Consider the following 25,880-nt stretch of genomic DNA (forward strand, 5'->3'; position numbering starts at 1 on the left):
GCACTGGTTGGGATTTATGAGACAGAGATCCTCTTCACAGACACTTTAAGAAGACTGCAGGTACTGACACACTTATTGCTTCCTAACCTACTTTTAGCAACATGCTGTTATTTAGCCTAGGACTTCTTTCTTCTCTTGACACCTGCCTGGATAATCCAATCCTGTAACAGGAATGGGGTTTGTCTCTAGGCGTAGATTTAAGTTTCCTTTGTCCCCACCACGATGGGTACATCTGTCCACAGGCTGTAAAGTCATGTTTGATGACACTGTTGTTTACTTGGTAATTACTCAGTATGACATGCGAGTTCACAGCTTTATGTGACCTCCCTGTTTGCACAGTCTAAAAACTGAGTATTTGTCTTTCCAGCAAGACTTCTCTGCCTTCAGGGGAATACAGGTCAACACCATCTGCTTGCAGATGTTTTTCTATGAAAACTTATTGTGAATTTTGAATATATGGACACGTGTGACACATTACACCTGGAAACGGGTAACAACAGGGGATTCTGTGTGCCCAAACTGAGAGGTCTTTGAAATCCAAATCCTTTGTGCTAAAATGGTTTGGTTTAGCATTTCAGAACTGGAAAATTAATCACAGCACAGGTTATTGGACCAAGCCACATAATTTACCAAACTAAACCTGAAGGTTGAGCCTGGGGTCTAAGCATCCCAAGAGATGTGCAAAATGTTCAGTGAATCAAGCAGGAGTATATACTTGAGATAAAACTTCATTGCCACAAAACTTCCCAATACGTAGTTCATAACACAGATAAAAATTAAGAGTTAAAAATTTTATATTCTAGTGAAGAAAAGAAAACCCAAAACACATTCAAGTGACTGACCGGTTGAGTCTTATTCAGTCAGAACTTTTCTTTTTGTTTTCCAAAGGATGCCCCCAGTAATTTTGTAACAGACTCAAAACTCTGGGGATGAATGTAAAAAAAAAAATTTGGTAATCTAAAATGTTTTATTGAGCTATTCCAGATCTACCCTGGTTTAATCAGCAGCAGAATTTAGCCCTTCTTAAGAAAATGTAAGAAAGCCTGCAACAGGTAAGGAAATGAAAGAAATTACAGCAAGTTCAACCCCACATAATCTATGAATATTGGAGTTTTCAACTAGGTCATATGACCTCATGTCAAGCAAAATATCTGATGAGAAAATAAGCAGGAGACAAAGTAGGAAATTAAAATTGCGTTTGATTCTGTTTTCACTTATGCTGCTGTAAATCTACTTCAGCCAAAAATCTGACATATGTGACATAATACAGGAAAGTATCCTGGAAAAACCTACATGTAACTTCAATAAATGAATAATGCACTTTAACATACTGACAAACAGAAAGATAAAAAGGAAATAAAAGTTAACTGGATATATCCTAATCTGCACTTAGGAAAATGCTTTTACTGCAGAATATTTCAAGTTCCAAACACCCAGGGCACCGTGAAATGAAAATATTTCTCTTTTTTTTATTAGCCTTAGAAACATTTCATAAATATTTACCTGTGTGATAATTTGTATAATTTTGTCTTTCCTTTGTAAGAAAAACATAATAACATTTACCGATTGGATGGATAACAAAGAAAAAACAACAATTACCCAGAAATCCCTAATGGAGAGCATAAGCTTTTTTTAAATATTTATTTCATTACAACATAAATTGGGAGTACATAAAAAGCTTTACCGATATATGCTTCAAAAACGAAACTATTAATACATCAGTTACACATATAATTCACCTGAACTGTGAACAGTGTCTAAAGAATTTGCATTAGTTAATCTGTTGAAAGTGGCAGCATAGACATTGTTATTTCCTGATTTCACAGATTTGTCCAGGGTTTATCCACTAAGACTTTTTAAAAGCAAAGCAAGAGACTCTTGCAAAAGGCAGCTCATTAAACACCGTGGTGGTTTGAGAAGCACTGCAGGTACAAAATGGTAAGATTAGCAATATAATTGATAAAAACCTACCCTGTTTAAGAAATATATGAAAAAAAGCCATCACTGTCTCAAGTACCAACTGTGGTTTCCCTTCCCTGCTCTTTGTTTCAACTGGACATACAATAGGTACTTTTGACTCTGAATTCATCTCTTCCCTCCTATCTTTCACTCCCATTTCTTTCCTTTGAGTAATTCATTAAAGTTAAGAGTCTCCAAAATAGCCTTCTGTTGCAGTTTAAGCCCAGGCAGTGGCTCAGCTCCACACAGCCACTCACTCACTCCCAGTGACTTGGGGGAGAAAATAAAAAGGGGGAAAGTGAGAAAACTCGTGGGTTTAAATGAAGACAGTTTAATATCAAAGCAAAAGCTGCACCTGCAAGCAAAACAGAACAAGGAATTCATACACTGCTTCCCATGGGCAGGCAGATGTTCAGTCATCCCCAGGAAAGCAGTGCTCCAACACACAGAGAAATGACTTAGGAGACAAACACCATCACTCCATATGTCCTCCCTTCCTTCTTCTTCCCCGAACTTTATATGCTAAACATAACAAGAAATGGTCTGCAATATCCCTGTGGTCAGCTGGGGTCAGCTGTCCCAGATGCATCCCCTCCAAAACCCTTGTGCACCACCAGCCTCCTCACTGGTGGAGTGGGGTGAGGAGCAGAAAAGGCTTTGGCTCTGTGTGAGCACTGCTCAGCAACAATGGAAACATCTCTATTACCAGCACTGTTTTCAGCACGAATCCAAAACACAGGCCCATACCAGCTACTGTGAAGAAAATTAACTTGACACCAGCCAAAACCAGCACTTGTGCTGATTCCTAATGCCAGGGGGTTCATTCCAGCAGCTCTCAGCATTCAGTAGGCCAAAACAAATTAAAAGTGTGATTATATATTCTGAGTGCACAATTTAACTGAGCTTGTGTGTCAATCTCAGCTTTTAGTTGCAGTAATACAGTCAGAATAGTTCCAGTAACATTGTAAATGCATGGAACTATTACAGACTTGCACTACATTATCTCAGAGCAAGAGCTGGGGTAGCAAACAGGTAAAAACATACTTTGCTGCAATAGTGCTTGGACTCATACTATTGGTAACAGCCAAACAGCTGTTCTGCTAAACCAGCGCAAATCTGGTGTGCAAAATAACAGCAGAAAAAAGAGTAATTAATAAAATGCTTTTTATTACAACTGCTCAGCAGTACTACCATTTCCCCTTTTTATGTTTTAAGTTTCCCAGGAGCAATGCTACTGGGAAAAAACAAAAAAGCCCAAAGATAGGATTCTATCTTGATCTGGATTCATTCCAGCAGAAAACACTACATATCAGCCCAGACATAAAGCACCAGTACCACTGTTAAGCTTTGTGATAATGAAGGGCAACACATCTATGGAACAGTCAGTGGAATACATGATGCAAATCAAGAAAAGCAATAACCCACTCGTGATAACCAGTGGTAACTGGGAAACAGCACTCTGTGAGCCAATCAAACAGCACAGGAGAGGTATGGCTTTCATGTGAGTAATTTATTCTCTTATCACTTCAAATTTTACCAGGTATTTATTTACAAAGAAACTTTCTGTGGACAGAATTTACATCAGTGACTGCACAATTTTAGTCATTACTAGGGTATAACTAACATCCTCCTCATGTTGCTCAACAGTGCCAGTTTTGATCAAACAGGGTTATTCTTCTGCCACTTATTTTTTTACTTAGTTTCAAGTGTAAACAGAATTTGTACACATGCTTTTGCTGCAATTAAGATTTCTATTTCATGGAACCAGTTAATAGATAGAAACAGTCAAGTTTCATCTGTTAATAGCATTTCTTTATTGAAACTGGAATTTTGTTTTAGATTCAACGAAGGCTTTAGGCATTTCACTGAAATGAATTTTTCACTGAAAAATTAGGGCTACTATCTCTCACATGTCCCATTGAAATGGGAGGACTTGAAGATTCAGGGGGAAGAACACCAGCAGGGCAGACTATGTCTCTCTAGCTAGTCTCAGATCACTCAGTGAGGATGACTAACTTGATTTGTGAGACTTTTAGCCAATTAACATACAATGCAAAATGCGTAAATTTTTAGAGATCACGACTAGCTCCAAGAGTTCCTTTAGTCCATTGACAACCAGAGGATGGGAGATGTGAACTGAATGCTTGCAAGCTAAGAAAGCACACACAGATCTCTGTGCTCCTATGCAAACATGGTAGACTTCAGGCTACTCTAGATAAAATGGCTGTTTTAAAAGCAAAACATATGCAAACAAAACTTGAGTGTGGCCTGACCCTTTGGTTTGTACCTAAATTAAACCCTATTACATCAGTGGTTTCTGGATATCCCACTTGGTAGGTAGGTGTGGAACTGCTCTGAGCAGTTCCAAATGGGTGGAGGGGAACTGCTCAGCAGCTCCACATGTCAAAGAGACAGTTGTTGCTAGGTTTAAGTAAAACTGTAGGGTTCTAGAATGACAATTGCAGTCTTTAAATGCCTGAAGACAATCTAAATTCTGGTTTTAGTATCCAAGTTTGGTGGGGGTGTTTCTTTGTGAAGACATAATTCTCAGCAAACCTGCCTTAGGCCTACCAGGGAGGAAACAGAGGCCACAAAGTAGGAAATCTGGCTAGAAACATGCTTTTGTTGTTAATCATCAGGCTGTGACTACGCAGTGTACAAAGGAAACAGGTTTGACAGACAGCTACTAATGAAGCCCAGACTCTCCCCTGTCTCACTGTTTAAACAGTGAAAGCAGGTAAGCACTTGATTCAACTTTTTTTAAAAATAGGAGCTAGCAAAAACACAAACCACTGCAGGTTTGTTGAACGCTTAATACTGTAAAACTTACTTGCAAATGTATTTCTTCTTAGTGTACAGCAATAAATATTGGAAGAAAGGATATGGTTCATTCTATCTCCAAAGTTTGTGGGTTATTGTCACATCTTAAATCATGGAAACTTCCCAACACTCATTTAGAAACATTTTCATGCATTAGCAGAATGAAAGTGCTTAATTAATGCTTAATTAATAGGAATGCAAAACCTGGCTTGATACCTCACAACGCTGTAGTATAAGAACTATACTACATAAGTCTTTGAACTGTGAAACTGCATTGTATTGCAAGAAGACGTTTCCTTGTGTGTGTTCCTGGTGATACTACTATTTTAAAATCTGGCTAGCACTTATGTTTCTAGTTTAAGTATGCACCTAAGCGTTGCACTACACAGCTTGAAATACTTTCTACAGTTAACATAAAAATTATGCTGAAGGCAAATATGTAATTTTTATTTCCTGCTCAAGCTACAATGCCGTAATTTAATTTAGAGTCAATATTTCCAAGGATTTTCATCTGAAAATTAAATCAAATATTCTGAGAAGGATGTTAAATTCCACTGCACCAACCTGTACTGAGGCTAAGATAAATGTCACACTCCTGCCTGGCTGATGCTTTAATTAGCTCACTAGGGAACAGGTTCACTTGCCTAAGAACTTCTAGGACTGGACCACTGTTTTCTATAGAATGACTAACCAGATCAGCTGCATTAAAACCCTGTGCAACAACAATGAGAAGAGAAAAAAAACCCCAAACATTAAAGTGAAGGAAAGAAATATCTATGAAGTTCACTATTCTCTTTTGTACAGATGGTGTCTCGTAGGACAGAGCCTGCTGCCTTCCTTTGGAACTAGCAATTATATGTAAGAATGCTAAAGTCCTATTTAACAAAAACATCTTAATAAAACATAAAAAGATCTGCTTTTTTTTTGATGCAAGGTCCCTATGTCTTTCTAAAATATGAATCTATACTAGAGCTTTGAGTATAAACAATTCTCTTCCACAGTCCACTTGAGTTCCATGCTGAATATACAGCAATGTACCAGCAAAAACACAGGTTCTTTTTTCAGAAAAGGTTTCTCAGTGATTTACCATAAAGCTAAAACATTTGCCTTGCCTATTTTTTTTTAAAATATAAAATGTATAAAATGCATGTGCCCTTTTCAATATAGTCTGTCTGCGTAGACATTTTATGTTTTCCAGTTCTGAGTAACATGACAAAAAGTGTGCTCCAACTTTCCACAGGCAGGAAGAAGTTTTGTATGGTTTTGCCTCATTTGGATGCTGCCCCACAAACAGCACTATTGGGCAGTTAAGAATCACAATGACTGTGTACGCCATCAGCACGTACTGCAATTAACAAGAACTTATTGATTATGGCAATCATTAGTTCAAAATAAATAAAGCAGTCTCTCAATCAAAAGACAGGGAAGTAACATCATACTAGTGGCACAATATTATCAACATGTGTAGCACATTTCTATTTTCCATGTCCCCTTTTGATGGTCTTGAAATAAGTGGGAAAGGCCTTTTGCCACAGGTTGGGGTTTAGGTTAACCTTCCTTGACCTGCAGTCAATTAAAGAGCATACGAAGTACAAAGTTTTTTCCCAGTTCTAGTGTCATACATGGTCATGTCAACTGGTTGCAGTCTGAACAGCTTCAGTTCATTTTTAATTTAAAATCTCTGATCAAAAAAAGTAATAAAACAGTATTTTTTCATACAGAAACCATTGCCTTTTCAAATAAAGAACATATCAGTATTTCATATCTACCACAAAATGCCACATTTTAAAAAGGTGGCTTGACTTTTTTTTTCTCTTTTTTGCATTCCAAGTTAAACATGTGGCACACATTTGTGTTACTTAAAACATTAAGTTTGGTATCTGTTAAATCATCTGTGGTTGAAATTCCTGGGACTAATACAGTGCCACAGCTTCCTTACACTGTGTATTGCACCAGAAATGAAAGGCTGCGATGGAGGCGTTCTTCCTATACTTCTTAAACACAGGAAATAGTTGGTTTAACATGAAAACAAATGCAGCTAAACTATGTTGCCAGCGATGTTTATACCTCAGTATCATCCCAGAGGAGAAAAAGCCACAAATGACAGAAAAGGCTCCAGCCCAGGTTGCAACTATGTGTAAACACACAACCAACACTAATGTCCCATTACAACACTCTTGTCGAGAATATTTTAAAAATCCAGGTGTAAAAACTTTTTTCTCAGATTGGGGATTGGCACAAACATAATCCAGAGATTATCCTTTATAGCAGCTTTTACTTTTGTGTGCTTGGCTTTTCACACAAAGCACAGCAAACATGAGAAGAATTACAACTGAGTTAAAACCAGCTCATGATCTTGAGAGCAGAGCAGAGCAAAGGGCAAGTCCCTTTTCTCCGCAGACACAAGAGAGTGGGTCTCCTCTGTCAATGGGAGTTGTGGATCTACCACCCAACTCCCCCCTCAGGAAGCCAGAGCCAGGCTGGCCACCTTACAGTGGGAGGGAACCCTCCTGGTCCCCGGTTTTGTCCAGCCTCTCAGGCAGGGTAAGCACGAAGGGTAGGAGGACACCCTTGACATCTAAGGGAGCTTTAAGAAGCTCCCTGTCAAAGGTGCCCTTGAGCCCACCATCTGCTTCCACCTCACCGTCCTGGGCTAGGCTGAAGCGAAGGGTGCCAGTCCGGTTGACGCAGTAGATGGTGTTGCCCAAGGGGGCACAGCGGAAGGGCTGGATGGGGCCACCACTGGGCCGCAGGCTGGCGCACTGGCTCCAGCACTTGGCCACTGTGTTGTACCGGAAAACTTCAACACCACCGCTTGTCCCGCCGCCTGCACCCTGCTCCCCACCACGGCCACTGCTCACATCGAAGCGGTAGATGAAACTCTTGAAGGCCACCATGTCAGCAGAGCGCCGGCGGCTGCTGTTGTAAGGGCACTCCTGCCACTCGTCACGCTTGGGATCATATTTGAGCAGGCGATAGAAGAGGGAGCCTCCTGACACATAGATCTCCCCGTTGCAAGTGGTGGCCTCATGAGCCACAGCGAAGGCACCCTTGGGCAGAGGTGCCACAGGGCTCCAGCGGTCGGCCCGTGGGTCGTACCTTTCCACAGTGAAGAGGCACTCGCCCCCAACAGCATAGAGGTAACCATCCAGGGCCAACAGCTTGAGCTGCGAGCGGGGCTGAGCCAGCGGCCGCACCTGGCTCCAGGTGTCGGTCAGGGGGTTGTAGCAGAAGACCTTGTCGGAAAGGCGGGCCCTGGGTTCGCTGCCCACCGGCCCTGTCACAATGCCCCCTGCCAGGAAGAGGTAGTTGTGGAGGACACACATGGCGCAGCCCTTGGCATTGGCCTCCTCGGGCAGGCGCGTCAGCACCCTCCACTCGCCGCTGGCTTCCTGGTAGCAGTGAATGAGGGAGCCACTCTCCTCCAGCGACACAACCGAGGAGGGACTCTGTGGCCGACTGCTCTCGCGGCTCTGCGGCCGGCTGCCACCACCCGGCCGCTCGAAGGCGTCGCTGACCTCGGCCACCAGCAAGCAGGGCCGCCCGGCATCCATGCGCTGCTGCAGGATGAGGTCCCGCTCAGCGCCACTGAGGCGGCCGTAAACGCTGGGCTCCCGCAGCACCTCCAGGTAATGGTCGCTCATGAAGCGATAGGCAGCCTCCCGCAGCTCGGCCAGCCGCTGCTTCTTGGCCAGGCAGAGGAGCTGGTAGCAGTTGCCGAGGCAGAGCTGGGCGCGCATGGCCTCGGCGGCACAGTGCAGGGCACAGGGCATCTGGAGGACGCGGGCGCCGCTCACCACCTCAGCCAGGTTGTCGTGCCGCACCTCGCCCATGCGGGCCGTGTACACGTAGTCGATGAGCAGCCGCAGCGCCCCGTAGCTCACCCCCTTCACCCGCAGGACGTCCCGTGAGGCGCGGGCACGAAAATAGTCACTCTTGGCTGCCAGCACGGACTTGTGCGCCCGAATGCGGCGGCCCGACACCTCGATCACCAGGTCGGGCTCCTCCGGCGGCCGGTCCCGAGGCCCCACCACCTCCTCATCCTCCTCCTCCGGCTGGCAGGCGGCGTTGTTGATCTCCCACTGGCTCTGCACCACCCGGCCGCCGGCCGAGGGCGGCTGCGGCTCGGCAGCGGCGGCGCTGAAGCAGAGGGAGGAGCTGAAGCCGCAGGGGGCGGCCGGCGTGGGCGGCGGCGGCGGCGGGGGAGCGCCGTTCGCGGCCCCGCTCTCCTCCTCCTCCGGAGCCGCACCGCTACCCTCCATGGAGCCGCGCTACCTGCGGCGGCGCCGCGCCTGGTCCGTGCGGAGCGCTGCCGGCCGCCGAGGCGCGGCCATCACCTGCGGGACAGACCCAAGAGCGCTCAGCATCCGCGCCTTCCTCCGCTCCCTCGGCTGCTTCCCCCCACCCCGCCTCTCAGGATTAGTATTCGGGGCCGCCGCTCTCGCAGGCGGGGCCGTCTCTGGTTTCCGGGGCTAAACCGCGGCTTCTCCTTTCCCTGGGGGATCCACCCTGCAGCTCGGCCGCCTCCCGCTGCTAATTGCACTATAGCTCAGCCCCCGAAAACCTGAAGTCTATTGGTGGGACGGGGGATCGCCCCGATGTTGCACCTCAACAGCCTGAAAAGCAATTCTGGTTTTCCCGTTGCTCTCCAGAAATTTTAAGCAGTCTGCAGGCACTGCAGTCCTTTTCATGACACCTGGTCCCTACGTTGCGCTGGGTGATGAGCAAAAATCTCCTTTAACGGCAGACACTTACAAGTACTATCATAATGTATTCACCTTGTGCAATTATTTCAGTGGAAGGCTGAGGGTGCAGTCTCTTCTGGAAGGCGATTCCCCACTAGCCAAGTTTGCCTTTGCATGACCTTCGGGAAATCTTCTTCGTATCAGTACTCCTCATATGCATTCCCCCTGTTTAAAACAAAGTGTAAAAAGATTAGTATTTTTAAAATCGATATATGCTCTTTTTAGTCAGAAGTTTGAGTGCGTTTAAGTTATGTCTCCTTTAATAATATATCTAGAGTATCTTAAAGACACTGTAAGTATGCTAATAATCCTAGGTGTTTATGAAACACATGGAAGTATTTTTTCTGTACTTGGGATGAGCAATCTCACATTTGTGTAGCAGCATATGTAGCTGCAAAGCATCAGCAAAGTGTTAATCAGACTTAATAAGATTGCTTCATGTCTTTATTCAAAGATTTATAGCTTCTGTTAATAAAAAGTAGAAGCGAGGAAAAAGAAAATCACAATAGATAATTAGAACATGCAGTCTCCTGTGGGAAAAGGCAGGATACAGGGAAGGCATAGCTGTAAGTAGGTTAGTCCATGTCAGCACAATCACCACTCAGTTGTACCTTCATTTCATAAATATAGTTTTTAGAATTTAATGGCATGCCATTTCTTTGCCTCATGTTTGTTTATGAATTTCCCAGACTTGGAACCAAGCATCAAAACTTGGTTTAAGTTTTCATGAGTGATGCATAAGAATTGTTTAAATGTACTTAGTATAATTTAATAAGTATCTGCATCCCTGATGCTATTTTTAAGGAGGTTATTAATTTCTATTAAAATCCCTTTTGTCAGTTTTTTCACAGTCCTCAAGGAACATTCATTTCTATGTAAAGTATGCATTATGGCTTCCTTTCAGCAGACATGATTCATTTACCCTGTTAAATTAGCATTAGGGAGATCTAACTTTTTAATATTTTTTTTTTTACTGAAAGCATAATTGTAAGTGACATTGTCTGGAAACCCCTGATGCAGACAGGAAATCTAGAAGCTCATACTTGCAATGCAAACTTACTTAAATGATAGTATTAGTATTCCATCATGGCTTTTTATTTTGTGCACTTGACCGATAAAGGGCTTTCTACTACATTTGATCACATTCAGTTAGACTGAATCAATGCTAAGGTTTGGTTTCTGGGTATTGGAGAATTTCAGACCATATTAACAGCATTTTAAAACTTAATAGAACGAGTAGATTTTACCAACTTTATATTCCTCATCTGAGTGTTTAAAAATCTGGCACTTAGGAACCTTCTGTGACTGTATGAACTTTGGCTAGCTTTAGTGGCAGACTTCCTGCAGTCCAAATCCAAACTCTGTAGGTCAAGCTTTACTGAGTTTTCTGTGGTTTTAACTCGACAAGAAGAAATGCAGTGATCTGTGTGCATGCTCTGTGGGCCCATGGAAGTTGTACTGACTCATTAACAACTTAAACATTAACTCAGCAGCATCCCTGTTGATGTGATTATGCTTTTCGAGTCTTAACAGTACACAGAGTAACTACTGTAACTGACAATATTCTGGCCATTCCTGAAACCACTTTTCCTAACTTCTACTTATGTACCCCCCTAAAAGAAGGGTTGAGTAGCTTCAGATAGTTTCAAGCTATTGGTCTATGGCTTGATTTTTCAAGTGAAACTATAAAGGAAGAATGAAAAAAATGCTATACCAAAAATTACAAGTATGGGTGATTAAATGTGACAAGTCAAAAACAGTAACTCAAATACCAGTAAGATCTCTCTATGGTGAAATGTATTTCTTGCATTATGTCCCAAAGGAAAATCACCATTTTGAACATTCCGAGTAGTTAAAACAATAACCAGAAAAACTTACCAACTTTCTCAGCTAATGGGAAAAAAAAAAAAAAAGGTGAGATCCTCCTCAAGCGCACTCACCGTAATTGTATCTTTTCCCATATTCAAATACCTGCTTAGTTTAGAAGTTTGATTTGACATATTTGAAATTTTCTTGAGAAAGAAGCTTGTAACAAACACCTGTGTTAACACACTACAACTCCTGTGAGAAATCTCAAGGAGAACGAAGGACCGATGGCATTGCTTGCTAATGGCAAGCAGCAGAATTCTTAAGAAAATTATCCTCTGGTATACCCAAAGCTAATTACCAAGAATATGATTAATTTCATGCAGAGCATGAGAAGGACTTAAATCAAAGTACCACCAGCAATTAAGGCAACAGGGAACTATATGGGGAAGCTGAAGACTCAGAAAAGCTGAAGGAGGGTTTGGAGGATTATGTCAATGACAGCAATGACCATAACAGCAATCTCAGCAGCTCTGTCTAGTTGAAAGCAAAATACAAGAATTACACAAAAAATGAAGCTGGAAAAACGATTGAGAGAAGTTGTGGAACCTTTCCATTATTGAGTAACATGAATGATCTGAGTTAAAAGGTCATGGATTTAGTATGAAACAGAAAGATGCTGAAAGGGCCTGATGGAAATACAATGCTCAATTCCTTCTCCCTTCTTTTCTTATCTTTCTTGTTAGTGATCAAAGAGTTGTACTGCTGTTCTGGCAACACAGAATATTCAAAAGGTACAGAATTGCAGAAGATACTTGATAGCTGTGATGAATCAGAAGAATCTGACCACCCAAAGATCTCATCTGGCTTAAAATAAACTTGTTTTTTTTTCTAAACTCACAAACAGGATAGGTACTGGAAAAGGAAGCACACTACTGAGAGTATATGGTACCTATGGACTGAGGTTACCTTTTGTACTGGGGACTTTTAAGTCAGAAGCTGAATTACTTGGTCTGAAAATGTTTTCATTATCATGGGTTTGGTCTAGGGATGATGTAATGTTAATGGACAGAGGAGCTGCCAACAAACATGAACTGTATTTACAGACTTGGCAATGACACACAATATCCTGAATGTGTGGCCCCAACCTCAAATGCTGTGAGACATTGCTCAAGTAACAACACAGATAAGAAGGCACAGTTTTTCTGACAGAGAAAGTGTAATGAAGAGCTGCAGGTAAAGTTTCCTGGCATTGCATTCATTTGGCAGTCCTTCTGATAAAATCCAATTAAATGCTTGTATTGAATTGTTCTCTCCTCGTTTTTTTTTGTGCAGTGCCAATAGCCTTTGATCCAAACCACCTCCTCTAGCAAGACCCAGTTTCTCTGGGGAATATGAGCATGTGGGAAGAACTGGGTTACTTCTCTCCAGTTCACAAATGGAAACGGCTTTGACTCAGTCTCATGGTAAGTAAAAGCAGTGCTTTCTCTGCCATAAGCAACTCTAATTTATATAAGCAGGCTATCCTCCCCAGGAGACTTACCAGTTCAGAAATGACAAAATGCCATTCTGCTCCACCTTAGTGAAGAGGTAAAAATGCTTCTATAAAATATAAAAATGCTTTTTATAAAAACTTGGACTTCCAAATTTTTACTTCAGTAGAAAAGTCCCTTGGGATAGGGCTGCCAATCTGATTGAGATGATTAAGGCGTCCAAAGAGGCAGGATCATCAAAAGGGAAAAAACATCCCTTATATTCATTTTAAAAACTAAACAATTACTTAAAAGTAAAACTGGCCAGGGTGAAGTGTAGGCAGAGTCAAGTGTAGAGTAGTTTCCATACTTATAAAAAGAGTCTGTAATACTCCTTATCTCTGAGTAGATCTGTGAAATTTGGAGGAAAAAAATGTTCTCTTTGTAGATGGGGAAAACATCTGGAGCATAAAGATGCCATTTCTCTGAAAGGGCCTGCACTGCTTGGATCGTATTACAGATTTAAACTCTAAATCTTAACCACTTGATTAACCTCCTGTTTGTAAGAAAAAAGTACAATTGTCTTTCAATGTGCCACCTCAAGAAAAACAGCAGGAAAAATAACTCCTTCTCTCCCCTTTTCAAAGTTATGCACAATATAATGCTAGTGTCTTGTCCTGACTGCTGGTTATATGCCTTTTATAATATTGCCTTCACACTCAAGTGTGGATACAAATTTTGACCTCTCAAGGTACTGTAACTTTTTGACAATATATGTAATAGACATATGAATTGGTTTTTATTGCATAACTACAACATTTTCATAGAACCACAAAAAAACCTGAACATTTAAGAATTGCAGCTTATAACTACAGACCACACAAGAAACATGTGGACAGCAGTTCCTCATCACAAACTCAGAGGAAGAAAAGGCTGTGTGTGTCTGGGCAGGGAGGAAGAGAGAGGGGAAATAAGTCATAACAAAAATATTATCAAAAGGCTGATTAAATTGATATTATAGTTAACAAATCTAAACTAAAAATATAGAAGTTCTAAACAGTCATCACGACCAGAGAAAAGGTCTTCTAACAGTGATATCCTTAGAGACAAACATTCTCTAAAAAGGAAACTATCTTTTTGAGTTCCTTCCAGTTTAGACTCTTCAGAAATAGTTAGGGAGGAGTAGTGTCTCTGAGGAGTTCTCACAGCAAAAAGGAAGTAACACTCCTACAAAAACAAAATCTAGCAAAGATTAAGTGCAAGTTCTCTCCAATATCCCTTAGAGTAAAAAAAGTCTAACAAAAAAAAAAAGAACAGTCAGAAAAAAGTTTTTTTGAGTGATTACAATACCTTTGGGAAAAACTCTAGGGCTGGTGTCTTCATCATTAATGCACTACAGGTCAAGAAATAAGTATTGCATGGCAACACCATACTGTATGTAACAAAACTTTTTATGCAGAATTTCTGCTAATTCTACACATGGGCTCACAGCTGCACTTCTAGATATAAAAGCATGTGGTCATGTCTATGATGAACTGAAGTTTGGTTGCTTTCATCATATTTGGGCACAGTTAACACGACATTGAATTGACAGCAGTACCAGATGTACCAGTGTGGTGCTACAGTTGAAGGGACGAATGCAGTCCTTGAATGTGTGTACTGGGAAATATGGAGCACCCACAGGGAAAATATTACCTTTCCTCTACAGCATTAGTAGGTTTGCAATGGAACATGGTGGTTGAATGATGGAAGCATGTATGGTCAAGGCTTTTACATTTTGGGAGTAGCATTTCAAAATCTCCAAAGACAGAGAAGAGTACCAAATTATTTCAGAGACAAAAAAAACACTTCAGTGAGAGACTCAGAACAGCACTTTGCAAACAGACAAAGGCTTACTCCACGCTGCACACCAGCTCCCAAGCAAAAAGGTGATACCTAGCCTAGGCACCCTCTAACAGCCACATGGCTTTGGAGAAAAGGTGGCTTGTGTTAGTAGCCTGGAGAGCTAATACAGCAAGCCTTAGTCAGCCTGAGAAATGCAGAGCTGACATTTCTTCAGGGCTTGGTATGTTTGCTCTGTGACTTGATGACTGTGCACAAGTGTAGGCACATGAAAATTCTGCATGCTGAAGGCTTTCTTAGGCTGTTGAAGAAACCCTAAGCAAACGAAGTGTAATGTAAACAAAGCAAAATATTTATGCTACTGAGGAGAAAAAAACAAGACTGGTAGAGCGTATTGTGGTTAATTAATTTTTACCGTAATTGATGGGGAAAGTGAAGGATGGACTTAAGGAAATCTATAGAATAAAACCCAAAAAATACATTTAGCTTAGGAGGATCCTGAGTGAGAAAACTGTCAGAGTATTAATATTCAAAGACAAGAAGTATCCCATGGAGAAAAATATTTTTATCCTGCCACATACTTCTGTCAATATTGGATTATGGTTCATATAGGAGGCAGGATGCTGGTCTATGTGGACATTTCATCTGACATAGCAAGATCCTTATTCTGATGTGATGAAAGGGATCTTGAATATGTGCTTTGCTGGAAGGCACTTCAGAAGCAAGGGTAAATAAAATTTGACAGGAGCAGACTAGTTGATCTAGAAATCCTTTCTGACCTTAAATTCTGGAAACTGCCATACACCAGAAGCACTGACTAGAAGCAAAGCATCAGCTTGTGGAGATTAAAAGCCTCATTTAAGCATTAGTGTGTAATGTACTGTAATGTGGTAATGTTGACTGTAGAAATGCTTTTCTGTATTAAACTGTATTGTCAACAAGCTGCAAACATATTCAAAGTCTCTACGAACACTTTGGCAATGCTGGTATTAACAAAGGAGGAGATTTTTGAATATCAAAGTAGAGTCAGGCTTGGTTTTGCATTCTAGAACAGCACTTGATCTCCACAAATGCACTGCACTCTTCCAACACATCTGCTCTGTACTGCATTTAATACAGAAGATGGAGCAACATTTTTGGAGGAAATAAAATTCCTGCTCTAAGATAAAACTGGATTTTGCTTTTTATATCATTATGTAAAAGACATACAGATTGAAGAGCCCAAAGCACCAGAAATCTGCCAAAATATGTCACCATTGTGCTTGAGAAAGACCGAATGTGAGAGGTAACAACAGACTTCAAAGGGAAGCAAACAGTCCCACTTTTCTAAGACTTATACCTAGGAAAAGAAAGTAAAACTTCTAGAGAAGGCAATAATGAAAATACTTTTCTTCCCAGATAAACTTTAGATCCGGTACTTAAGAGAAAAAATGCCCCACTTTTAGAAACTAAACAGTTTCACTGATTCATTGACTAGGTGACGCTAAGAAAAGCAGAGGTCCTTTAGCTACATGGTGAATAGCACCCTTCTCATTTTTGGAGATCATACATGGTTTCTTTGCCCTGATTTTTCTTCAAACTTCAAGTTTACAGTCATTCTAGCTGCAACCAAGAATTACATTACAGGTAGCTTGATTTTAAGAAAAATTCCAGGTTCCTGCAGACATTGTCTCTACACAGACTTTGGACTGGATTCAAATACAGAGAAACCTGCCACAGTGCTAAACATGGCAAAGGCTGACTGTGAGGGCAGGTTTATCTGGCAGCTGCCAATGCAGCAAAGATATAAGACCTAAGACAGCCAGATCAGATAGCAGAGCAAAACTTCCAGCATTGACAGCCCTAATCTGAAAAAAGGAAGGAAATCAGCTTGCACAGGCTTCTCTCTGCCATGGCAGAAATGCTGCTGGTACACTTTGCTGTAGGTCCTGTAACTGTGACATACTAGGTGACTCACAGGAGTTTGACTGCTTTTATTTAATGAAAATCAAGGTGGATAGGCATAGGGCTTATATTCCTGTACAGAACTGATCTGTGGGCGGGATGCACCTCCCAGCTCTCCTGAAAGAGGGGCCAATGCTGTGTGTCTGAGCTGCACTGCACAGCAGTGCTGATCTACCTGTAACCAGCTCCTGGAAAGAAATCTGGAACATACACACAGGTTCTGCACACATATGCATGGGTGGGTACAAATAGGTGCCTGTTGGAGTCTGAGATACAGTGTGTGTGCCCTTGTTTTTAATATTTAGTTCTAGAATTCAAAGAAACGCTGAATTTCATATAATATGAAATTCATGGGCATGTTTTCATGGTGATACATGAGAACAAATGCTAAAGTTAGATAGAAAAAGTGTAAATGTGTAAATTAGAAAGTTTTTTGAATCACTGGGTGAATGGGTTGAGGTTTAGAGTTTAAGGTAGTTTAGAGAGCAGGGGACAAGATGGAGGATTTAGGGTGTTGTCTCTTGTCCTTCTTCTTTCTTCTTCATGTTCTTTCCTAGGGGTTTTTGGGTAGTAGTAGGTGATTGGGTAGAAAATGCCGCAGTGCAGCACAAAGGTGTTGGGTCATTGGGTCACTAATAAAAATAACTTAGTTGGCACCTGTTAATTGGGTAAATGGACATATAAAAGACCTTGAAGAAGATCTTTGTTAGCCATTTTACCCCTTTACTATCATAGTGCACATAGCTCCTTGTACCTTGTAATGCTGATAAGAAAAAATAAACAACTGAGAACGAACGAGAGAAAAAACTCGCCTCCCGTCTCATCAATCTTCAGTTCAAAGGGAAAAGAACCCAAAACAAAAGTCCTATAAAGGGACAGGTGCCAACTAATTTGGATACTCAAAAAATCAGCACATGAGAGCTACCAAGGGCTAGCCAGGAGAAAAATACCAAAGACCATGGTGACGAAGTGCTTAGCTTGTGCAGTCAGGGGACTTTAATTCTTGCTTTGAGTGCCTCAGCCCAGAATCCTCTGCAAAATAAACCTAAATTACTTTCAAATATAGCAGTACTGACTCTTGCTGCTATTTTGCCTTTCTGTACAATAATTAGAGCTCTGACCAGGGCCCATGGAAAACTTGTCACTACCCCTTTCCCTTTGCCTGACAATACTAAAACCCCTGAATATCAACCAAGTGCCTAAACCATCAAGTCTATGAAAGAAGGGTTACTCTCCTTCAGACTAAAGCAGTATTACTTTTCAGAGAAACAATAAATAATGTTATTGAGGGTGAGGAAGAAGAATCCTGGGTTCTGCTCCCTGCCAAAGTGAAGTTTCAGTACTTCTTCCCATTGCCTTTAGCGGGTCAGGGTTCAGCTATATTGGCTGGAGATCTAAGCCATTCTGGTTTATGCTAGGATTAAAAAACACTTCCGCTGATTCTCAAAGCAGAAACGCATGCTGCAGTCATAGGTACTTTTGTGGCAAGCCTTTACTATCAGGAATACCTGTAGGCTGTCAGCCCAGATTTCACCAAACAATGGAAATGCTTTTAGCAGCAGTGATGCAACTGAGGGCTTAGCAAAGTCTGAAATTACTTTATGTAATTGGAATTTAACAGAGAAAGAAGAGAAAATTGAGTACAACGCATGCTGTTTACACTAATAGAAGCTAAAACTTGCTGACCACTCTTGACACAGAAATAAAATAGGTTTCTATTAAAATACTCTTATTTTCATGACCTGACAATTTCTGCCTTGGATGCATAACATTTTTTACTAATATGTGGATTTCATATGGTGAGCCTGAGTATTCAGGCAACAGTTTTGTGGCACTGATTTCTCTGACTAAGCTCAACTATTACATCAAGAATTTAAAGAAGGCAATACAGTATCTCCCACTATAATGTTTTTTTCCATTGAGCAAGGCAGACAGGTGTCTAAATTAAAGGGAAAGAAAAGATTGCCTGTTTATCTAATCTTATTCCTGCAAGAACAGGCCAAAGAATTTTACTCCAGTACCAAGCCAGTAACTTCTGGATGAATTAGGTCAAAACGTTGCTCTGCTCAGATCATTCACCTCGCATCTATTCAGTTTCTCAGTTTTGGCCAACAGCCTTGATGGAAAAGCAGGTGTCAAATAGATCATCCTAAATACCTTGAAGAAATGTACATTCTGCTTTTCTCTTTTGAATTCTCTTTCCCCAAAATGATCTTTTCTCTTTCTGAAGAGACATACAAACTGGCAACACAACCATGAAGGGTGATGATGATCACAGGACTGTCCCATCTGCTTTTGGACTTTTTGACACAGAGTAGAAGTAAAGACTGTAGTATGTCTGACTAATCTATGATTCAAACTTGTCATTTTCAAGTGCTACAGAATAAAGGGTTGCTAATGCATGCAGTTAAATATTTAGTCACAGTGGTATCCTTGAATTTATTAATTTGCAACCTGGACAGAGCTGTACGGCCAGGATCCAGAGTAAGAACTAAGACGTTTACATCAGAATGCACAACAGAGAGATGTTTGGTTTTATGGTTATGATTTGGGAGGTGTGAAAAGAAGCTTAGATTCAGGAATCCTGGTTTGGGGTTCTGATCATTTAGAGATTTTGATGTTTCAGTCAAAAGTCTAAACTTTGGTTGCTTCTGACTAGAAAGATTTTAGATACACATCAACAAAATCTTACAGCAAATGCTGAGGCTTTTCAGCCATTGTCATGTGAAAAGCTGCCTGATTTTGGGGGTACAATCCAACTATTTATTTCCCATAAGACTGCAAAATGTCTTGGCAGAAATACTGTCCAGCTATGGACTAACAGATTCTTCCAACTCTCTTGCCTGTCTCAAAGGTCTTCTATCACAGAGAATAAGTGGTACAGACCTCATCCTGAACAACAAGAAGCAACACTAGTGAATTGTATCACATGAATGCACATAAACAGTCTTCGCCCTCATTCTCCTGTATCAAAATTTAAAACTTCTTGGGACACATGGCACTGACAAACTCCAAAGCTCACACTACAGTACACTCAAATGACATTTACTGTTTCTGCATCTACTGTGGAAACCAAACTTTGAAATTCAAATTATCAATTGTTACTATAGAATTATGTTTGTGTACAGCTGACTTCCATGGCTTTGAAGAGAACAAGGCTTGTGCTAGTAGCCTGCAACTAGAAACAGCCATCTAAGTTTCACAGAGAATTTTGATAAAGCCAGAGCCTGACATCACTTTAAATCCCAACCCCACTGTAGTCAAGGACATTTCCCATTAACTTCATGAGCATCTGGATTTCTTACTGTTGTACTGGGTTTGCATGGCAAGGTTTTGGCAATGAGAGGGCTGCAGGGGTGGCTTCTGTGAGAAGCTGCCAAAAGCTTCCCCATGTCTGACAGAGCCAGTGCTAGCCAGCCCCAGGACAGACCCTCCACTGGCCAAGGCAGAGCCCATTAGTGATGGTGGATTGCCTCTGGGATGATAGAATTAAGAAGAGGAAAAAGCTACTGCGTAGGAGCAAACTGCAGCCAGAGAAGACAGGAGTGAGAATATGTGAAAGAAACAGCTCTGCAGGCTCCAAGGTCAGTGCAGAAGGAGAGGGAGGAGGTGTTCCATGCGCTGGATCAGATTCCCCTGCAGCCTGTGGCGCAGCCCATGGTGAGGCAGCTGTGCCCGTACAGCTCATGGAGGTTCATGGTGGAACAGAGATGTGGAGGATCCCACACTGGAACAGGTGGATGCCATGACACCGTGGGAAGCCCACACTGGAGCAGATTTGCTGGCAGGACTTGTGACCCCACAGAGGACCCATGCTGGAGCAGTCTGTTCCCAAAGGACGGTACCCAATGGGAGGGACTCATGCCAAAGCAGTTTGTGAAGAACAGCAGCCAATGGGAAGAACTTACACTAGAGAATTTTGTGTAGAACCTTCTCCCATGGGAGAGACTCCTTAGTGGAGCAGAAGATTGTGAGGAAGAAAGAGCAACAGAGATAACGTGAACTGATCACAATGCCCAGTCTACGTTCCCCTGTACCACTGGAGGAGGGGGAAAGGTAAAGAATTCAAGTGTAAAGTTAAGCCCAGGAAAAAGAGAAGTATGGTGGAAAAATGTTTTTAAGATTTGGGTTTATTGCTCATTATCCTACTCTGATTTCCCTAAGTCGATTCTGTCTTGCTCGCAACAGTAACTGGTGAGTGACAGCTCACTGTGCTTATCTTAACCACAAGGCTTACAATTTTATTTTCTCTCCCCTGTCCAGCTGAGGAGTAATAGAGCAGCTTCAGTAGGCAGGTGGCATCCAGCCAGGGTTAATCTACCACAACTGTACAGACACATGTAAACGGTAGCTTTTTTTTTTTGAACTAAAGCAATGCAGGCAGTTGCAGTAAAAGGAAAGATGAAAGAAAGCCACAGGATAAGAGAAAAACTCTCCCGTGAACAGATTTGTCTTTGACTGACAGAATCAGAACATTTGTTGTTCACAAGCCACTCCCATAGCGAAAGGTTGGCTTTTAGTTCTTACTAACACCTAAAATATGGGTTGCAGAAATAATAGTTCATTTCCAGAGTTTAGGGCCTGTTTTTTCAATCTACATACAAGAAAGGGGGAAAACAGAACTGCTTCCAAGAAAAAAAAAACCAACAAAACTGTTGTACAACTCTGACAGGTTGATAGTTTGAAATGATTCAGAAGTCCAGGAGCCTTCCAGCAGTTAGACACCCAAAGCTGAGATGCAAAACTTACCTAGGTACTTATGTACTCCTGGAGGAGTCAGTGTCCAGAAAAACAAGAAAGAGCTTGTGCTAATCTGTGAATGCATAAATGTAAAATAACTTCCAATTAATGCAAATCATGTTGTGACAGACAACATAACAGCATGGAAGATGCTTGACTAACATATGTTGATTCATACAGGATGATTGTGGTTTCTGGCACGTTTCCGAGTGAGTTAAAAAAAGATGTGAACCTGTCTGTTTCACCCAGAGGCACAGCAGTGGCAGCTTGTGAAACATCACACCTGAAAAGCATTTATGTGACACATCTTTCTTCTCCCCCGACACACAGTGCAAAATCTGTAGAACCATTGGATTTTTTTCTTGTGCTTGTTTTGCATTAAATAAACTGATTTAACTCATCATGAATTCCTGCCATCCTCGCTGATGAGGTATAAGAAAAAAACTGGGAAGTACCAAATGTGTAGTTCAGAACAAAAAAACCCCAGCGAGCTCTTCTTTGCATTAACACTCAATCCCCCATATACAATACTGACCCAGTCTTGTAATCCTTCCAAAGCCAAAACTGCCAGTTAGCATCCAAGGAGCATTTTAGGATGAAGAAAAGGGTGCAGCATTGCCAGTTAATTGGTCCTGATCCTACAGAGAGTTATACACAGATTTAAACACTCTGTTCACAGGACCAACCCCACTTGTAATGCCAACATCTGCAGTGTAAACTGAGTGCTTGCTTAATTAACTGCAGGAGGAAGGCAAAATCTCTGTCCATTCACTGTGTTGTCACATGGTGAAGAGTTCTGGCACAGGGAATCGGGCAGGAATGTATGGCCCAGGCTAGGGAAAGAGCAGGGTCCCTTCTTGCTCAGTGAGAGTGTGCTCAGTCACACATCAGGTTAATCTGGTTGTCAAATCCTGAACTGCTATAAAGTAATTCTTCAGTGAAAGAAACTAATCATGCCTGCTCACTGACAAAACAACACTGAGAACAAACATGAAGCAGAAACAATAGATGATGACAATTTAACTGAAAAATAAAACACTAGGAGTAAAAATGTCATGTCCTGAGAAGGCTAATGAGATAAAATACAATTAAAAGGAGCTCATTTTTAAAATGGGTATTTTCAATGATGTGAAGTGGTATAAAATGACTTCTCTGCTTCTGTTCGGAGGCAAGAAACAGTCTCCCAACTGCAATGCTGTATAATGTCAATGGGGATAAACAGAAAAATCCCTGCAAAATCCACAAAGGATCCCACCAAGAAAAAAAAAAAAAAAAAAGTATTAAAAAAAAGTCTAATTCTACCTTAAAAGAAATTGCAGGATTTCCCTTCATGTTTTATTATACCCTTCTTTAGCAGTCAGCTGCCCCTAATATCCTCTTGCAACAGGACACTACAGAATGCTGAAACCCCTGGTAAATAGGATCCGGACGCAGTCATCTCACCACATCGTTGTCTCTATGGTAACCTAGGCCAGCCCTAAATACTATAATCCTGCTTTACCATAGTAAAGCCAGTTAATGACTTTCATTGAATGCTCTTGCCAAATAATGGTGCTCTAATATTTATTGACATTTCAAGTCTGTCCATCTCTTTGGACTATTCGTTATATTGAAAATTGATGCAAACACAGCATTTGTAGAAGAAATGAAGCTACTACAGATTTCAGCCTTTTGATATTATCAAGATGCAGTCCTGCAAACTTCAGATCCTAAGTAACACCACTGACTTCAGTGGCACCGCTGCCAGGAGCGAGTCCTGCAGAGCACAGAGGAGCTGGGGCAGGCACGGAACAGTCCTTGGCTCTTGCCATGTTCTCATCAGACAGTGCCATTAGCAGTGGATGACCAGAGCATCCCACTGGCATGCACTGGATGTCCTAATTAAAGAGTGAATAAATGCTGTGTGATGGGCCCTGGGAAGAGAACACAGAACAAGTAGGATGGGCCAAATAGTTAAACAAGAGAGGAAATATTGCTTTGTCAATACTAGTGACAATTTAATTATTATTTTCCACAAACGTTGCACTTAGTTCCTTTTTGGGAGACAGATGGTTAAGTCCCTGGAAAACAGAGAAGCCCTTTTGCTCCTCAGATCATACAGAAGGATTGTTCTATTTTATTGCTATTCTATTTTTTATTGCCCTACTTTTTTGCCTAGCTTTTTGCTCCAGTTTTCTATTGTTTGGTTTAATTGCTGTGGAAAAGCTTTACAGAATATTATTATTACTAGAGGGTTTTATTTTTTCTTGACGGGTGAAAAAAGTTGGCTGTAGGGTTTAATACTATCATTTTCTGTGCTAGGTGTAAGTTTGGGCTCAGGAGTCTCCTTTTTGTTGCTTTAAAGGACCAGACATAAAAATCTACCTACTGAAATTCAGTAGAAGTTCTTTTGAAGCATCTTCTACCCTGCATAATCGTGCACGAGGAGGGCTCACCCAGGGCTTGCGTGTGCTTTTAGTAGGATGGGGTAGCACGCCATGAAGAATTTATAGCGGGAAGCAATCTCCTGCTGTTACACATCCCTAAACGTTAGTGTAAAGAGACACTTAGATATTTAATAGGTCAGCAGGATAAAAAAAATAAAATACGCAGCCATCAGGGTTGGCTCCTCTGCGACATATGGACAAGGGATATGGAGATATGCCCGGCCATCCCGCTGCCCGAGGGAGGTGGATTAAGGGGGCCAGGGGAAAGAGAAAGAGCACGATTAAACCTGACAGCGCTCCAGAAACCCCACTCACACACACGCGGCTACCGTGGCTCCGCGTCGCGGTCCTTACCGCAGACCTCGGCAGATACCGGCACCAGCCCTCCCCGGAGGCTCCGCGTCCCCGGCCCCGCTCCCGTCCCGCTGCCTCCCCGCTCACCTTTCGGCGGCGGCCGACGAGCCCGGCACCGCTCCGGGGCAGCTCCCGCAGCGCAGCGGCCCCGGCGCCTCGCCCAGGCAGCGGGAGCGGGCGGGGGAGGCCGGGAAGGCGGGTGGGAGCGGCGCGGCGATGCCAGGCGAGGCAAATGGCTGAAGCGCAGGGGCCGGGCTGGCGGAGGGGCCGGGCGGGCGCGGGGCCGCGCTCAGCCCCTTTGTTCGCCTGGCAGGCGGAGGGAGGAGCGGGCACGGACCTGTTGCTGCTGAAGGAGGCTACGGCGAGGGGCAGCGGCCGAACCCGGAACGCCGCGGGATGCCCGCGCTGCCCCGCGGGGCTGAGGCGGGGCGGGCGGCGGAGCGGCCCCACCTGCCCGCGCTGAGGAGAAACTCCCCCCGTGTGGCGCCGGGAGGGGAGCGCCGGGTCCTCCCTCCCTCCCTCACCTCCGGGCGGGGCCGGGGAGCCGTGCCGGGTAGCCGTGCCGGGGGTAAGCGGCGGCGCTCCCCCGCGGGAGGCAGGGCCGGGGGCTTTGCCGCAGGAGCCGCGGTGCAGCGCCCCGGCTGGAGCCCCGAGGACCCGCGGCCCGGCACCGCCTGCTCGCTGCGGGAGGCGGCGGGGAGGCTGCACGGGGGAGCCTCCGGCTTATTCAGGTGTCTGCCGGCGGAGGAACCACGCCGTGGAGGCCAGGTGCAGTTGGCACCAGGGTCCCATTTTCTCCTGCGTTTCAAAGCTGAGACTCTCATCAGATTCTCAGAATTAGACCCTCTTTTCAGTTTCTTAAAAACTCTTCGCGTTACATTATTTGTACTCTGGGTCTGCTCTCGGCGCAGGCAGCGGTACCTAACACAGCTCAAGTCCCACGGCAGGCTGCAGTTTGATTTCTGCCAAGCCAGCAGACGTGCTGTCCTGGTCTTTCTGACCCATTCCTGATGCTGGGATATATCGTATTTTGTTTGTAAGATACAGTTTTCCCGTGATACTGCTGCCTCAAAACACTATTCATCTGCAGGTTTTCTCCTTTTCCCTCTCCGCTGACTCCAGGGTCCTGTCAGACTGGTTCCCCTGCAGTGCCCAGTGAGTGGCTTCTGGCCTTGGGAGCACTCCTGAGCAGACTTGAAAAGCTACTACCGTCTCCCTTCTCAAATTAAGCTGACAATTAATTGCTTCAGTGCTGTCAGTGTGACCATTGCAGCTGTATGTTCTTTCAGCATCACAGTTGTGATGGCTAAGTGTGGTTTGGTGTCTTCTCCTTAATTTTGTCCCATTGCTTGTACTTTTTGACATCAGCTGTGCTTAACTCTTATGTGTTGACTTAGCACTTAATAAACTGAAGTGCTTGCATGCAGTGCTGGGTAACTGTAACCACTTGAAAGCCTTGGCTCCAGTCGCGTTGTGCACTGACTTCAGAGCAGCCCTTCACCAGAAGACTGGTGCTCAAGCAGAGGTCGAGTTCCATCTTGACTGAGAGAGGCAGCCCTTTTCTGGGTGCTATGGAATAGATAAGCAACAATCCTTAAGTGTCACCAAGGTCTTAGAAGAGACAGTAACCACAACATGTGGCTTTAGCATAACTGCAGATTTGTCACTGTCCCCTGATTTGGGTCCATTACAAGGTTAGAATGAAAATTTTGTTACATGGTTTTATTCCTGGCTCGCTGGCAGAAATTTCCATGTGATACAGGAGATCTATT

The 25,880-nt window shown here is 42.9% G+C and overlaps 1 protein-coding gene and 1 long non-coding RNA gene across 6 annotated transcripts; one reads left to right on the plus strand and one right to left on the minus strand.

Moving 5' to 3' along the window:
* Nucleotides 1-1,606: 1,606 nt before the first annotated feature.
* Nucleotides 1,607-24,532, minus strand: KBTBD11 (kelch repeat and BTB domain containing 11). Of its 5 annotated transcripts, none has more exons than XM_015622834.3 (4): nucleotides 24,196-24,453; nucleotides 21,338-21,401; nucleotides 9,558-9,689; nucleotides 1,628-9,116 (listed from the first exon to the last, which is right to left on the minus strand). In XM_015622834.3, the coding sequence occupies exon 4, from the start codon at nucleotides 9,039-9,041 to the stop codon at nucleotides 7,269-7,271; it is 1,773 nt and encodes a 590-aa protein (XP_015478320.1). In that variant the 5' UTR covers nucleotides 9,042-9,116; nucleotides 9,558-9,689; nucleotides 21,338-21,401; nucleotides 24,196-24,453; the 3' UTR covers nucleotides 1,628-7,268. The 5 variants fall into 5 exon arrangements, with proteins under 5 accessions (XP_015478322.1, XP_015478320.1, XP_015478321.1 ...); XM_015622835.3 differs by lacking the exon at nucleotides 21,338-21,401 and adding an exon at nucleotides 23,697-23,850; XM_015622836.3 differs by lacking the exons at nucleotides 21,338-21,401; nucleotides 24,196-24,453 and adding an exon at nucleotides 24,109-24,165 and having other exon boundaries at nucleotides 1,607-9,116.
* LOC107202277 lies at nucleotides 12,460-21,337 on the plus strand. Its single transcript, XR_001520616.2, has 3 exons — nucleotides 12,460-12,566; nucleotides 12,666-12,796; nucleotides 19,443-21,337. It is a non-coding gene; the product is annotated as an uncharacterized LOC107202277 (long non-coding RNA).
* Nucleotides 24,533-25,880: the final 1,348 nt, after the last annotated feature.

Source organism: Parus major, chromosome 3 (genome assembly GCF_001522545.3).
Source record: "Parus major isolate Abel chromosome 3, Parus_major1.1, whole genome shotgun sequence".
NCBI classification, from domain to species: Eukaryota; Metazoa; Chordata; class Aves; order Passeriformes; family Paridae; genus Parus; species Parus major.

What these genes read in the sequence shown, in the direction of transcription:
- KBTBD11 (XM_015622836.3), bottom strand. Translation starts at nt 9,041, where the DNA reads ATGGAGGGTAGCGGTGCGGCTCCGGAGGAGGAGGAGAGCGGGGCCGCG.